This window comes from Euprymna scolopes, chromosome 17 (assembly GCF_053919585.1).
Source record: "Euprymna scolopes isolate OS-2025 chromosome 17, ASM5391958v1, whole genome shotgun sequence".
Classification (NCBI taxonomy): domain Eukaryota; kingdom Metazoa; phylum Mollusca; class Cephalopoda; order Sepiida; family Sepiolidae; genus Euprymna; species Euprymna scolopes.
The window spans coordinates 69356247-69373863 of NC_136498.1; the positions used below are offsets into that span (position 1 = coordinate 69356247).

The 17617-nt window shown below is 32.2% G+C and overlaps 1 protein-coding gene across 4 annotated transcripts in view; it reads left to right on the plus strand.

Moving 5' to 3' along the window:
* LOC145296779 (kelch-like ECH-associated protein 1) overlaps positions 1-17617 on the plus strand; it is a 201154-nt gene that overhangs the window by 170887 nt on the left and 12650 nt on the right. For all 4 annotated transcript variants that reach the window (XM_080142839.1, XM_080142840.1, XM_080142841.1 and 1 more), the window contains 3 exons: positions 10509-10774; positions 12510-13549; positions 16794-16999. In XM_080142839.1, the coding sequence (XP_079998965.1) occupies positions 10509-10774; positions 12510-13549; positions 16794-16999 (1512 nt within the window). The remainder of the gene's footprint in view (positions 1-10508; positions 10775-12509; positions 13550-16793; positions 17000-17617) is intronic.

A 17617-nucleotide genomic window follows, 5' to 3' on the forward strand; every position in this document is an offset into this window, starting at 1 on the left:
GGATTCTTCAGCCTTATGCATAAACCTGAAGAATCCTAGAGTGGATGAAACGCGGAATATTCAGTGTAGCTTAATCGCCATATATATTTTATAAATTACTATTATATATATATGCCAGAGTACTCCTTGGGGAGGGGGGACTGGCTCTTCAATTTCATTTTCCAACCTTAATGTCACATCTCACCATTGAAAGAGAGATAAATCCATTTAGCTGCATGACAAGCAATTCATTTTGCTTTCAATTTTTTTAATATCACAAGCACAGATACTCACGCACACACATACACATGTTTCCACCACACTGTTTTTAATCTTAATTACTCACTAATTCTAACTGGCCTCAATATATTTATTTTTCAAAGCAGTAAATATTTTATCAGAATAGTGGCTCTGTAGAGGCTGCATAGACCATGACTATATAAGCAAAAAAAAAACAAAAACAAAAAAAAAACAATGTGTATGCATATTTTGTATCTTTCCAACACAAAGATAACAAGAGCATAACTCAGTTGCGAAATTGCATACTTTTGCCTGACAACATGAGTTGAAATTTCATTAAAATATCAAACTTGTCCACTTGTCAAGGTCAAAATAATAAAATTTTTATATATATATATATATATATATATATATATATGATCCTTCATTAACTACAATATGGACTATGTAGTGAGTCTCAATGATGAACAGAACCAAACTTATTGCATAGTCTCGAACTCGAATTATCAATCTTCATCTCTTATATAAAAGGCAAATTGTGTGTGTGTGTGTGTTCGCTTTTCCACGATGTCTGCAAAAGGCTTCTTTCGGAAAAGCGCTCGCTCGCTTCGCAACTTCTTAAAACATTTTATATCATTCATAAATTGTAATATCTCAGAGTTACCCACGGACCTCGCCTGTCTATTTAATTTTATTCATTTTCAAACCTTAATTATTCCACATTTCCCGCATCGGCACGCGTTACATTCGCTTTTCGGTATAAACAAAAGCGAAACTCTACTCTAATCACAGGCCCAGAGCCAGTGTCGACTTCGTCATATCAGACGGGCGAGCGGGTTTTTCAATTGACCTCATTATTGACCTGTCCCGCACAAAATCGCCGTCACGTCAATCAAAAACGAGCACCTGTTTGTTTTTTTTTTTTCACACTATTTTCCAACTGCGCGTTGGAAAAGCTTCCTTTTTTTTTTTTTTAAACCCACCTCTTTTTTTGTCACACACACCCAAAAACACCCGAGCAACGCCGGGTACCCCTCGCTAGTCTATAATATAAATCTCACCTGTCTGTTTAAATGTATGTATGTATGTATGTTTGTATGTCTGCCTAAAACTTTTAACAGCAGTGACAAATTTTCATGAGATCGGTATCGTTTTGAAGCTATACCCTTCCAACAACAAATATCGAAAAATTGGCTAAAAACATTAATTCCTTCACCCTCAACTGGGCACTTTTCTACAGGGAGGAGTTGCTTTTTTCATCAATATTTTTGAAAGTCATCCTCTCTTTTTGATTGCCCAACCTTAATTTAAACCTACGTCACTTCACGTTTGGCGATGGACGCAAGAGCAAAGACGTCACATTCTTTTTTTTTTTTTTTTTTTTTTTTTTTTTTTTTTCACGCTCTTTTCCAAGCCTGCCTGCCTACTACCACTTTTTGCTCAACACACACCTCCAAACACCTGGGCAACGCCGGCCTAAAATAATTCTGAAATATTTGTCAGAAATCTGAGTCGTCTGCTTATTTGTATTTATTTTGCAAAAGTGAATTGCCACTTAAATAGCTAGAACCTCCCATGAGTGCGAGTTCTTTTGTTTTCATTGTAGAAAGAAAGTTCAGTGAGAAAAGGTAGTAGTTAAATTGAACATTTGTTTGTGGAGTAATCAGTATGGTGTGCATATGCTTATGACTGTGTATGCGTGATAACTACTCCGCAAGCCTAACAGAGGAATGAGGTGGATGGTTCTGAGGTAAAATCCACTTTTTTCCTTAAATTTTAAATAAGGAAAAGCTGATTTCTGTCAAACTACTAGAGCTTTATTTATTTGTTTTTATTGTATTTTATTTAAAATTAAAAAAAAAAATTATTTTGCTGCTGCTATTTAGTTGGATTATATTTCTCTTTATTTTTTCCTCTCTGTCAATTTCCTATTTCTTGATCTTTCTCTCTTATTTTTCCTTCTTTTTTTCTTGATCTTTCTCTTTTATTTTTCCTTCTTTTTTTCTTGATCTTTCTCTTTTATTTTTCCTTCTTTTTTTCTTGATCTTGCTTTCCTTTTTCCCCTTTTATGATAGTTCTCTCTGAAAACTGAAAATGTTAATTTCACCATGAAGGCTCAATTAATCTAACGATGAACTTATGTGTAATTTTTTATTTATCATGATTGATATCTCATAAAGTAGATGTTAATAGAAAATCAAAGACTGTTAAATATTTATTTAGACTATTATCCTCATCTTTTATAGTTGTTTAACAAAATTTCAGCCAACTATTCCTTTGGCCTTCATCAGGTTGTTGACCATGACGGAATAGGAATGCTGAATCTTCAACTGTATCTTCAGTAATTACTGCCTTCCATAGTTGTTGTCTCGCCATGTTTTAGCCAACTAATCCTCTGGCCAGCTTTGGGTAGGATTGAAACCGCTATCCTCAGACAATAATCACTTGAAAGTGTAGGGATTCAACACCTATACACTGAGTCACAGATTCTGAAGAACAATCAAGGCTGGATTTTTTTTGGTCTTTGTTTAGTAGTTTTAGACTTTTAGCTGAACTTACACACACAGACAACAGCACTTTATATGATAGATTTTTTTTTTTTTTTTTTTTTTTTTGCCATTACCTACTCCCATCTCTGATTTGTGTTCTTTGCTTCCCCCTTGTCTGTATAAAATCAGGAAATAATGAAGGTAGTTAAGGATTCTTGGTTGATGACAGGTTATAGTACTTTTCTGGCTGGCAAGAGATCAAACTCTGATAGCTCTTTGAGAAGCATCTAAGTGTCAAAGCATTATTGAGTGTCATATAATACATGGATGTATGTCCCTTGAGATTTCTGGCATAGATAACGGAGTTCATCACCGTCATGCTAATGTTTCAGCTTTAGGTTTGAATTTATCACCAGCTATAAAAGACTTCTTTGTTTCAAAGTAATTCTATTATCTTAATCATCTTTTGTTCTTTTTTACCTACTTATATCTAATCTGGTACTACCAGATCAGGCTGTATGAAGATACTGAAATCCACCAAACATTGATGTTATTTTTTTTTACCCCTCGAGTTTGACAGAAAGATTCCAGAGTTCGACAAGATACACCTGAAGAAGGTCGGAGGTTATATTAACCAAAATGTAAAAATAACACTCAAGATGAGAACAGTCATCTGAATAATCTAAATAATATGGATTAATGTTTTTATTTCCCTTTTTCTTTGCAAAGCCAAAAACCAAAATTTGGCTCTACAAAACAACCAAACCAAGCACCATGAACAAATATATTTGAAGATATAAAGAACTTGAAACATAAAAAAACTTCTATCGAAATGGCAAGATCCAAATTTAAGTAAGCCAAAAGAGGGGTGATATGCTGTAAAACAAAACAACCACACCAAATCAAGTGGCTTAATACCCTGTCCGGAGTGACTTCTATAAAAACAAAATCTAAACTGTTTATTTAATAACAAGCACAACCTTAAACACACAAGTGACAATAAAAGATAACTGAGAAACATGATATCTGTGTTATATGCACGTAATAATAGTCAAATATATTTACCTTGGATTACATTTTTTGATTGTGTTTTCAAAGGAATTTTAATCAGATGATATCAAACTTAAGTAAAATAATCACAGAAGCAATTTATATACGAAAACATGAGGTCATCAAGAAAAGGTTATCTTGTCTAAAGCACCTGGTAAGGAGAATTGTTTTTCGCTTTAAACGATTTTAATGATTACAAAGTCAAGTGTCATAAATCGGCCATGGCTGACACACTTTTAAAAATATAAATGACTATTAAGCTCGCCATTTAATGGCTTGCAAGATAAGAATTCTTTTATCGGATCTACAGCAAATATACTTGACATCCGATTTATATAATAATAACCTAAGGCATTACGTGTTTGTACGTACATACATTATCACCTTTCACACACATTACAAATTTTTTCTTAACTCATCCAGTCAGCAAAGATTAGCATTACAAGTTGATTTTTTCTTTTTAGATAATTGTTATTTTATCAACTTGCATGAAAAGAGGTATGTAAAAGATGCTTAAAACCGTTTGAATTATGCAAATGCCATCAGTAGTTCAAAAGTTATGAGAATTTTAAGTATCAAAATTTATGCTTTTCCATGGACATTTTTCATTAGAAAAAGTGGGCTAAATTACGGACCTCAACATTTCAAGAAATTCGGTAATTTCGCCACCATTTATTTTTCAAGCTATTCTCATGAAACTTGGTACTCTTATGTAAAATTGTGCACTCTTTCTGATTATGCAGTCAGATCTGATGTTTACCATAAGCCATGAATGATAAATTAAGATTAAATTTCAAATTTTTTAAAACTGGTGCATGATATCATACGGTGGGTGTCTATTCATGAACAAAACTAAGTATTATAGTAGTATCTAAATATAGCTTTATTGAGAGTAGGTATTTACCTTCCTCTCCACCAAAGGAGAGCTTAATCTGAGGTGTAGCCATTGAATGCCTAAAGAGCATTCATGGCCGGTATTTACTACTCCTCTCAAACAAAAGAAAAAATTGAGTAGATATGAATTAATCTCGGAAATAAATTGAAAAATATTTTGCATATAGATTTTGGATTTCTGTAAAAGATAGAAATTCTCATAGTCGACCAGAACTTATGCATTTTGGGACCAGTCCAATTTTTAATCTTGTAAATCCTCTCTATCTGGCCCAAAATATACCCCCATTTTCTGAGATGCAACCATAAATCATACTCTACATGAATCCTTGATGTAGCTTTCACAGTACCAAGACACCAGGAATCCTGATAAACAACAACTATATAATCACCAGTTGATGGTAATTTTCATCATTTCTATTCTGTTGTTTTACTGAAAATTCAACTATGTAAACAAAGAAATAAAATGGTAATATTTTACCTTGTTTCCAACTTAACATTTAAAATGATTACTTTTAAAGGTTTTAGGGTATGCTGAAAACAAATATTGCATTTAAATTTTCTGCAAATAAGTAGTTTTGTGGATATTAAGCAATGTCATTTCTTGTTATCGCTGGTGGTCATCTTGGTAGGCGCACTTGCGCGGTCCAAGATGGCCACCAGCAATAACATAAGAAATGACATTGCTTAATATCCGGAAAGCTACTTATTTGTGGAAAATTTAAATGTGATATTCGTTTTCAGCATACCCCAAAAACCGTAAGGTAGTCATTTTAAAGAAAAATGTTAAGGAGGAAACAAGGTAAAAATTTACAAAATGCATCATAATGAAATTCTTTATCGAACCGCCTAATTTAGATATCCTCAGTTAAAAAAACGGTTTTGTTTTACAGATTCGAAAAAATGGTCTTGACAATGAATGAAAAATAAAAAATATACAAAATACTATTAGAAACCCACCCATTAAATGTCACGATGGCATTTATTGGTTGGGGTTTTAAGTATTTTGTATATTTTAAAATCCTTGTCGAGATTTCAAAGACATGAGATATCATGTGGTTATTTTTCTTGTGCTTGTGTAATGCTGAACACTAATTGTCGAAGTAAACAAACATTTTACATTGAATAAACTCACTAAAAACTTATCCAACTAGGTAGAAGAGTAACTTATCTTGCCTTTGGTAATATTTATTTGGGTGCTTATGCACTTATGTTATCGTGCTATTTTTTCAAATAGTATTTTCAAGTTAAATTCAAGTTTCACAATATCTTTTTTCTATTTAATTTTTAGGTGAAAGTACAGAATAGTTAACAAAATACCCTTCCCTCCCCATGTTAAGAGTGAGTTTCTAAATGTTATTTCAGCATGGTAGCATAAGTGCACAAGTACCTTCTATATTTTTTTTTTTTTGACCACTAAAAAACACAATTGTACCTTAAGTATAAATAAGAAGTTATAAATATCATGATAACAGAAACGCATGTACTTAGTACATTTTGTTGTTTTTTTTTTTTTTAATACTTTTATTGCATTGTACTAAAAGCATTAAAAACAACAAAATAGTTTTGGCTTGGAAATCAAATTTGAAAAACTTGAAAATAATTTTTTAAATGGACAAACTCAGAATAAAATATGAATTTTTTTTTTTTTCTGCTTTCAAAATGAAAGCAGAAAAAACAGTTTTCTATTTTTAAGAGAATACAAACGAAACTTGTTAATACGCTGACTGTAGGCAGCTCAGCACTGGTCAACGCATTAGTGCAAAGTGGGCCGTTTTCCCGTTAAATTCTATATTCTGTAATTTCTATAAAAGATAATGTTTTTAAAAAAACTTATAATTATGAAATATTTACATTTTATACATGAAAATAATTCTGAAACTATTATCTATATGAAAATGGATGATATATACCGATTTATCTTATCAATTTTGAAATATTCTTTGTCAACTTTGCTCAGTCGTAACTTTGCTTCCTGTGGTCGTAAAAATATAAATCAAAGTCCAGTAGAGATGGACTTTGTTTATATAGCCTGTAAAATTTAAGCCATATCTGATCAAATTTGATCCCGCGCATGTGTATCCAAACGTAACGTATGAAATGTAAACATTGAAAAAAATGGTTTCCCTTTTTGCTGTTGTCATTTTTTTTTATCATTTTTTCATTTTTAACTTTGAGCATAAAAACATTGAACGCATAAAAGAAAAATAAATTAACATCATTGGAATGTAATTTTTTAAAAAATTGACCCACAAATAAAAATAGATATGACTTGTTGAAGCATGTTAAGTATGTAATATTGCCGATGTCCACGAAAATACAGCATACACTTGTAATGCTACAAAGATGGTGATTGAGGATTAATCTAATGTTGCTTAGGTTCACATATTTTTTTTTTTATTTTACCAATTTTAAAATGGATTGTTCCCAAATCAAATTATGCCAATTGTTAACTAAAACGGTTGTTTGTTTATTGTACAGCATTCACCCTAGGCGAGTTGAATTGGTTTTCTCCGAAGAAGGCAGTGCCAAGAGGATATTAAATTTATAGGTGATCCTCAGTCCCCTGCCCTGTAGCTAACATGGTACAATTTGAAATGAATCCATTTCAAAAACTGTCATTGTGACTAAAAGAATTAGCTGAAAATTTTTACAGTAAGAAGACGATATTTGTTTTAAAATAATTAAATTGCTACAACTTTTGGCACTTTTGCATTACTGTTACTTTTTTTTTTGTTTTCATTTTTTGAAGAACTCCTTTGAGGGGGAGACAATTCAAAAGGACCCTATTTGAAAATATCAGTTTCTCGTAAGAACAAAACAAATGCACAAAATGAAACAATTATCTGAACATATATTGAATTAAAATAAAATTAGGAAAAATTTGTTTTCTTTAAAAAAAAAAAGTTACATGCATTCCAATATTGGCTGTTTAAAAGTCTTTACACATTTTGCAAGTCATATAATGCCAATTTTAATTAGTGGTGGGGCGATTAATCGTAATCATTAATCGTAAGAATCGTGTATTTTGGGGAGTATCAGAATCGGAATCACATCGTTAAAAAATACCTTAGATTTACGATTCTTTCATTATGATTCTCTTGTATTTTTAAGTTGAACTATTTGTTTGAAGTGAGATTAATGCTCTCAAAAATTTATAAAAATGTCATAGAATGTTTCATAACATATTTAATATGATGTACAAGAATTTTATTAACTACTTTAAAGGTAATCTTTATTTATCTTAATGTGTTTCGAAATTACTTTGAATTGTTTTCTTTCCTTAATTCTTGGAATTAAAATTTTTTTTTTTTTTTTACTTTTAGCTTAACTTGCTTTCATGTTTCACCATTTCATTTTTTTTTGTAATAAATGCTTCTCTACATTAAAAATCGACCTTGTGTCTGACTCTGCCTTTGGGGAGGCAAGTAAATAGGAAGTAATATGGTGTCTGAAAAACGTTTTTCAACTACCATGAAAGCATTACAATACATTTAAACCCTGGAGAATTTCCACCATGTGCACTTGATGTTCTAAATTAACTAGCCACTACTTGTATTTCAAACTTAAAAAATAAAAAAACAATGCTTTAAAATAATAAAAACACTAAAGCTTTTTCGTTTTGGAAGGGGGGTTTCAGGCACCCCTATTAGCCCAAAGAACCAGCTATGTAAACACTGTGCAATATTTTTCAATAATTATTTTAAAAAAAAATTCTTTACAATCAATTTTTATTTAAAATTAAGAAATTATTTTCTAAAATATTTTGTTTACATTATTATGCTTACATTTTGTTTTTAAGTAAAATTAAGAAATAAATTTAAAAAATATTGTTTATATCCATCTTCATTCAAAAGGGTTACTTTTCGGTAGCTTCACCGGTTCTTAACCTAAATTTTCTGAATGTCAGAACAAGGCTCGTCTGCGGGACCTGCTTATCTAAGCTTAACTGATTTTTGTTATTTTTTTTATTTTTTTTTTTTTTGTTTTTTTTGCCGGAGTTTATATAATTATTAACAGGAAAATTGAAAGTCAAAATGGAATCCGCGCTATTTTAAAATATTATTTTCAAGTTTAATTAAGGTTTTATGATACCCTTTTCTTATTATTGTTTTTGTATTCTTTTGTTATTTTTATTTATTTTTTGCTGGATTTAACAAACAAAAAAAATGAAAGCAAAACAAAATTTGTTGCTTATGCACTTATGTTACCATTATTTATTCTTTTTAATGGTTTAAGTGCCTCGTCCAATGTTTGAGTTTCTAATTGGTTTTTAAAGGAAAATTGGTGAAAGATTTGCACTTGTGGTGATAAACAAAAAGCTTCAGCTAGTACGTACCTCTCATGGAATGTAGATCAAAACACAGTGAAATGTTATGTGGTGTTAGTGCACTTATTGATCCGTGCTATTTTTAAATAGTACTTTCAAGTTTAAAGTTTTACGATACCTGTTTTTATTAAATTGTTAGGTGAAAGTACAGAATAGGTACACAATACCTTTCCGTCCCATGTTAAGAATGGCTTTCTAAATAATGTCATTTTTTCAGCATGGCTCAATAAGTGCATGAGTACCTTTTTATTTTTTTGAATAAAATAAAAACTACTCGATGAGAACACTAGTTTTTGTTTTAATAATTATTTTTTATTCAAAAATAAAAAATAAAAATTTCAATTGTTCAAAACATGTTTTTTTCCCCAAAGCTTATTGAGATTTTTTTTTAATTACCATATTTTACATGAACTTGCTCTAAAAATGTTTCAAAATTATCTAATACTTTTTCACTTTTCATGTTATAAGCCTCTCATACATGACCTCATTGATATGAGACCATTTCATATCTCCTACTGATCCCGATATGTATTTCAGTCTTCTTTTAATATGAGACAAGTAGGCTTCAATATTGTTGATGCAAACACCAGTAAGCTGATCCACAAAATTTTGTGAATGGTTTATAGTCCCGTGAATATAATTAAACTTGAAAATAATATTTAAAAATAGCGCGGATTCCATTTTGACTTTCACCAATTTTCCTGTTAATGATTATATAAACTTTGGCAAAAAAAAAAAAATATCCATTTAAAAAAACAAAAAAAAAAAACCCAGATAAAATTATAACAAAACTCATGTGCAAATTTAAATTATATAATGGTATATTTCAAAACAACAATTCCACACGAATTGGAATCGTACTTGGTATCGGAATTGTTAATCAACATTTTCCTGGAATTGGAATCGGAAAAAATTTAGGAATCATCCCAATACTAATTTAAAAATTTCCTTAATTTTATTTTAATTCAATAAATATTTAGATATTTTATTTTGTATTATTGTAGTGTACTTTAGTGCATTTATTTTGTTTTTGACTAAAAGTTACACAATTACTTAGGACTTTTACCCAGTCATGGCTGAAGGAACGGGAGCTTGCTACCTGGATTAATAAAGGGTTCTGTTCGAAATTCCTTCCAGGTTCCTGTATTTGACAGAAATGTTCTAGAGCTCAAAAGATACGCTTGAATAAGTTTGGTTACATTGACTGAAACAGTGTAAAAATGTCACTCAAGATGAGAATAGTAGTCCGAAGAATCCAAATAATATGAATAATCAATATGAATCAATGGGTGTTATTCTTAAGGCGTTTCCATTCTACGTGTGTTTGTTTAGCAATAAAAAATGCTATTTTAAACTTAAGCATAAGACAAAAGAATTCTATTTTAGCATGACAGACTGACAAATGTACAAAAATCTCCCCAAGAAACGTGAGAGTGCATCTAAAACTCCTTAACTACTCTCCTTCAAATCCTGTTACATTTTCTGCTATTTTTGTTTGAAATTACATTTCTTATTTTTTGTATTTGTAGGTCGCTCTAACTGTCAACTCTTGCCGAAAGATACCGCCGATTGTGTTGAGGATGCCAGCATGGCAGCAAACTCCTTTAAGGGCCAGAGTGGAATGTTGCAGTCTTGTTACCGGCCAAAGCCAGTGTCGAGTGAAAAACCATCCGATGGTAGTATGCACTTTACCATTACGCGGCATCCAAAGGAGTTACTCGACGTCATGAATGTCCTTTGGCGCTCACGAAAGCTTTGTGACGTCACCTTCAAAGTCGGGGAAGAATCTTTTCAGGTAAAAAATATATATATATATATATATATATATATATATATACTATTCTTGTTTAAAATCTCTACTTATATATAAAAGGCAGTTTGTGTGCGTGAGTCCATTCCATAGGGATTCCAAAACCGCTGGCCGATTTTTAAAAAATATCACAAATGTACTTAATGTGTCTGGGAGTGTTCTTAAGTAGGGTTTGTATTGGAATGCCACCAATAAGTATCAAAAATGCAAAATTTAGATTAAAAAGGAAACTGTCTAATTTTGACTTAATTTAACACTCTGATCCAGCCTAACATCACAAGTGCATTTGGAAAGTTTTATTATCGCACAAGCAGAAGAGCCTGCAAAATAAAATCAACAGTAGCTTCTTTGATAAGCTGTTTAGTGTACAATTTAACCATGATACTTGACTTTTATGCTTAAATTTTAATTCAAGTCATATAAAAATTTTCTAAAACCAACCATAGACTACAATGTATTGTGGACTAAGTTACTGCAGGTCGGCATGTGAAATATTTCTCTTGGTTCACCATGGTGGATCCTTGACAAGAGCAGGCAGTTAATCGATTTGATTGAAAAATGGGCGATTTCACTGCTTTCGATAACAATAAAAATATTGGAAGTGTAGAACATTTGTTGATCCGTATTTAATCCTGAGGTCTCCCTGCTAGTCTGTTAATAATGGAGATTCAGTATCTGTCTGTCTGAAGCTGAAACTACTTTTTATTACTTCTATTAATTGTACTAATGTACATCTTTAAATATTCAATTTAGGAGGGTTCAGTAGTGTAGTGTATGTTCTGTTTTAATGAGGTTATTCTCCTAGGCATTACCTTCTCCTTTGAATGCTAGTGTAGTATATGTTTGTTCATTTGATCTTCCCAGACATAGCCTCTCCCTTTTTGAGTGTGTGTGTGAGCAATGTAGTCTAGTATTTATTGTAATGAGGCTAACCTTCCAGGCATTACCCAATTCTTTGGGGAAAGAGCTAGTATAGGTAATGTTTTTATGAATCCTTTGAAATCAAATTTTTTTTTAATTCAGAGTCTTGTGAATTTTAGTTAAGGAACAGATCCAAAATATGACATGATTCCAAATTTACCTCTAAGAATTTGTCCATAAGCTTGCATGATATCATTATCATTGTGCGAACACAGTCAAGATGATGAAATTAGGTAAACTCCATAATCTTTTTATATGGCTGTTAATGTGTGCGCATACCACCACTACACACATTGGAAAGCAGGAGGACTGATCTGACTTACCTACATACAGTGCCTTGGCAGTCCTAAATGGTCACCTATCTGGTACTGGCCAGGCTTGGTGTTGCTTAACTTCATTGATCTGTCAAGAACTGGTGTTTCAATGTGATTGTGCCATGTAATATGTTGTTACATAGTTGCCCTTTTCTTTTATTGCATTCTTCACCATAGTGGTAGAGTTATGAATTTTTTTTTTTTGTTGAGGAGTGTAAAACTCTACCCTATAGGTAGTAGTAAGGCAAGTAAGTATTTTACTAACTAATCAGCATGAGCTCCTCCTGATCCCCCTCTCCCCCAAAAAACCTGAGGGGAGATGCAGGTTGGAAAATTAATGTGTGTGTGTGTGTGTGTGTGTGTGTGTGTGTGTGTGTGTGTGTGTGTAAGAGATCATCGCCTGTAAATTAAGAAATTCATTTCTGTTTCAGATATTTTGCCGGTTTCCATTCACATTGCTGATATATTTTTTTCTTCCTTTTCAGGCACACAAGATTGTCTTAGCTGCTGCCAGTCCCTATTTCCGTGCTATGTTTACTGGAGGCATGAAGGAAGAGGAAATGGAGGAAATCCCGCTGCACTGTATTTCACCTTGCACCCTTGGGATCCTTATCAATTTTGCCTACACCTCTGAGATCCAGATCAATGAGATGAATGTGTGTCAGCTGTTACCAGCGGCGACCATGTTCCAAATCACGCACGTTGTTGAGGCCTGCAGTGTATTCTTGGAGCACCAGCTCGATCCGAGCAATTGCATCGGAATTGCAGACTTTGCCAGCGAGCATGGCTGCATGGATCTCTACAACAAAGCACGGGATTACATCTACAAAAATTTTAGCGAGGTCAGTAAGTGTGAGGAATTCCTAATGCTCTCTCCCTGCCAACTAGTCAGCCTCATCAAGCACGATGAGTTGAATGTCTTCTGTGAGTCGGAGGTTTTCAACGCGGTCATCAGGTGGGTGGAGCACGACACCGATAAACGGCTTGGCAAGCTAGAGAGCTTGCTCGGGGCTGTGCGTTGCCATTTCCTCTCGCCAAAGTTCTTGGAGAAACAGCTGAAGGTATGCAGAGTCTTAAAGAAAAATCCGCAGTGCCAAAACTATTTAGCGCGTATCTTTGAAGAACTGAAACTGCATAAACAGATTCCAGAAGTTTGCCGAAAACCTTGCAAGCCGATGGTGATCTTTACAGCTGGTGGTTACCTCCGCCAGTCACTCAGTAACTTTGAGTGTTACAACTCTGAGAGTAATGAATGGAGACGTCTGCCAGACTTGCCTGTGCCTCGCAGTGGGCTCAGTGCCTGTGTCGTTAAGGGTATTCTCTATGTTGTTGGCGGTAGAAATAATTCACCAGATGGGAATATGGACTCTGCTTCTTTGGATATGTATGATCCATACCGGAATGTTTGGCGACCATGTGCACAGATGACATTGCCCCGGAACCGTGTTGGGGTCGGAACTATAGACAATATGATTTATGCAGTAGGAGGGTCCCATGGTACCCAACACCATGATTCTGCTGAGAGGTAAGTTTTACTTTTTTTTTTTTTTTTTTTTTTTGTAACTTTATCTTTGAATTGGATATGTTTAATTTACTTTTCCTTAAAATTCTTTTTATCAATTTTTTTACATTTATTGATTTACTAGCAAGGTTATCCGGTGTTGCCCAGGACAAAGTGTAGCATATTTCTAGTAAAACTCTTATTTGTATCTTGGAGGGCCCATCCTTCTAGTAAAACTCTTATTTGTATCTTGGAGGGCCCATCGAAAAGGGAGATCTAAATATTTATTTAATAAATATTTTTTTAATTATTATCCACAAATGTATGCATTTCATCCTCTCTCCTGCTTTCTCTCTCTCTCATATATATATTAGATGTATCCATGACTTGGTGAGTTATAACCATTCCCACTTTTTATCTTGATTTGATTATATTTGAAAATTCAGGAAGTATGACACATCTGTTTCAAAAACTACCTAGCAAATATACCCGGTGAACTAAGTGCTAGAGACACACAGACAATTGCACTTAAAGAGAGGGTTAGAATCTTAAAGGTTATTTAATGCCAAATCTGGTGATTTTGGTAAAGTTTTCATGCTTCAAGTACGTAATAATCTTCAAATATTATGCTGTTTCTGACTCGCTTCAATAATCACGTACGCAAATTTAATTTCTCTGATTTGGTTTGGCTGTTTTGTTTCATTTTGTATTTAATGCTGAATCTGGTAATTTTGGTAAAAGCATGGAACGGTGAGTATCTGGCACCTGGTAGGATGCCCCATGTCCAGCTAGAAGAAAATGTTAAGATACTCTTGCATAACTAAAAAATTCTATTTAGAAAGCCTTTCTTGATGTGAGGAAAGAGGGGGGAATTTCATGTTGAGATAGCATGTTGGAAGTCATTTTTGAAGTCCTTTTTGATTTAAAAAAAAATGTTTTTTCTTGATTTGATGAATTTCACGCTTTAATTGAAATTTCTGACAACTGATTGGGTAATCACTTCGGTATCTTCTGCCTTACATAACCTGCTGAAAAATTTTGATACCAAGTTACTAGAGATTGGGTTGCATACTAGATAACTCCTGAAAAATACATAGATACCTCAGTGACTTGTCCAGTTATTTAACAAATTAAACCTCATTAGAACAACTTATGTTTTTCAATCATAAGTCAGTCTCAGAACTAAGGAATTTTATATGATTAAAGTATATATGAAAAAATACCTAAACAAAAAAAACTGGTATAACAATAGATATATCTATATAATAAAAGTGAACATAAGTGTTTCCGACTCACTTCAATGATTACATATGCAATTTAATTTTTATGATTTGGTTTTATTTTGTTTTACGGCATATCAACCCGTTTCGGGTTATTTAATGCCGAATCTGGTGATTTTGGTAAAAACGTTTTCATGCTTCAAGTACGTAATATCTTCAAATATTATTCATTGTGTTTGGTGTGGTTGTTTTGTAGAGGAAAATTTTTGTTTTTGGCTTTGAAAAGAGAAAGGAGCAAAATAACAATAACATAAGTAGCATCAGATATGATGTAAAGAGCTAAAAAGAAAAGAAAGATGGCTTTGCAGAACATGATTGAGTTTTGCAAAGGGAAAGGAAAAAACAATAACATCAATGCTTGGTATCTTCAGACAGCCTGATATGGTAGCACCAGTAATTTTTATGAACAAAGAAGTGGAAGTTTAATCTTTGTATAATAATAATGATAATCTAATGTATAAAATAATAATAATAATAATGATAATCTAATTTATAATTTGTATAATAATAATGATGATAATCTAATTTATAATTTGTATGATAATAATGATAATCTAATTTATAAAATAATAATAATAATGATAATCTAATTTATAATTTGTATAATAATAATGATAATCTAATTTATAAAACTCACTGTCTGTCTCCATATTTTCAAACTCTATCTCTTCCAAAACTCTACGTCACAGAGTGGCACTAGGCGCCTCAAATGGTCAGTTTTTTTATAGACCATTCTTTTATGGGTCTTTAGCCAGTTAAAATAGTTTTTAAAGGGTCAAAAAGGGGCCAAAATTGAAAAAATTGTTATACATTTTGTATATTCATCGTAGCTTATTTTTAATCAGTTCATATGCATGGTACAGTGGTAACGTCACCAGCTTTGAATACTACAGTTTTGCTTTCGGTTTTGATTCTAGCTGATGGCACCCAAATACTTTTATTTTATTTTTTTTTTAAATCACAACTTTTATAATATATACAAAATCTGGACAAATTTAAATATCATATTTAAGCATATTTTATGAACAGGAAAAGCTGGGTGACTAGTAATAAAAATGAAAGGTAAGAATTTCTTCAATTGTAATAAAGGTCTACATTACAAGTGAAGAAATTCTTCACTTGTATTGTAAGTATACAAGTGAAGAAATTCTTGTCTACACAAATATATTCCCTTATTATTACCAGTAATGATATTGTTTGTAATAATTTAATTTTATCTTTTTCTTAGTGATTAGTTTTGTTTCAATGATTTCAAGTAGTGAATAGGAATTATGATAGCAAGCAGGTAAAGCCAGCGAGTTATAAATTAGCCAAAAAATACATATGTCCTTATTTAAGTTTAGTGATAATGTACTTCTAACTTCTGGCATAGTGCACTTTTTCTCACACATGCATGTACTCTTTTTTTTTTTTTATGTCTTTCCAGTTTTTCTTTTATTTAATAATCATTAAAAAGTTTTTTTTTCCATCTTATTTTAATTAAGGATTATTGAAATTATTTTTTTTTTAATTATTAAAAATACTTTTTTAAAAAATATTTTTAAACTATTATGTTATTTTTAAAACATTATGTCCTAAATCAGTTTTTTTATGATTAAAATTTTTTTGGATTTCAGTAATTTTACTTTTATACTTTCAGAAACATATTTATTATATAAATTCAAATAGAAATCTTTTATTTTTATAATTTCATAAACATATTTCTTATAAAATTTCAAATAAAATTGTAAATAAAAACAAATTGTGTTATTTTTATCTATAAAAATTTCAACTTTTATTGTATACTTTTCAGTAATGTCTTTTTCTTATATTTTATTTCGCTTCACAATAGAAATACTGAAGAACAATAAAAGCGAAGAAACTGATTTGCCTTGTCACCGCTTCTGGTAGTGCTACTCTGGAAATTGGAAGTACCTTAGCTAACTATAACCAAAAAATTCTGTATTTTAGGTGAACTAAATATAAAATTGTTGACTTTGTTTCTGCAGGTATGATCCTGAGACCGAAAAATGGACGCGAACATCTCCTATGGAGACCAAAAGAATTGGTGTAGGTGTTGGAGTGGTCAATCGGCTTTTGTACGCAGTGGGAGGGTTCGATGGGCACAATCGTTTACGCAGTGTTGAATGCTATCATCCAGAAAAGGATGAGTGGAAATTCCTCGCGCCAATGAACACTGTGCGCAGTGGGGCAGGTAAGTTAGCATTTTCAGCACCCAATCCCATAATTCCCCTTCTTCCTTCCTTTTAGATATTAACATCATCCATTAATTAAGGCCATTCCTGTAACAGAATAAGAGATTTGGAGCTTTTTACTGGCAGTAAAATTTATGTTTCTTTTTCATGTTGACAGAATTGTTTATTCTAAGAATTTTTCACTTATATATTACAAGGTAGCCAACAGTGAAGTTAGACACCTCTTTTTCTTTCGATCTCATTTCTGTTCACTTGATGTTCCAGTATTGATGATTTTCACTGATGATAACTGGTGGTTAAGCTGGGACTACGCAAAGAACGGCTGCCTGACCGACACACCCAAAGAACTGTCTACTCCTTTTTTCAACCCAGACCCATTCTGATCAAGGTCTGAGAGTCACTTGAGGATAAGGGTTAAAGAGTGTAAGATAGTGAGACAACATAATGATTGGTTGTGGTGTAAATTGGGTAAAATTCGATTATTTAAGGGAGTGGCTCAACAAGAACTTGCTTACATTGAATCTGAAGGCGACAGTGTTGTAGTTAGCTGAAAAGCAGCTGCACGGTATAGTTCCACAGATGGGCAGTTCTAGGAAAGAAACTTTGTTCATGGAATT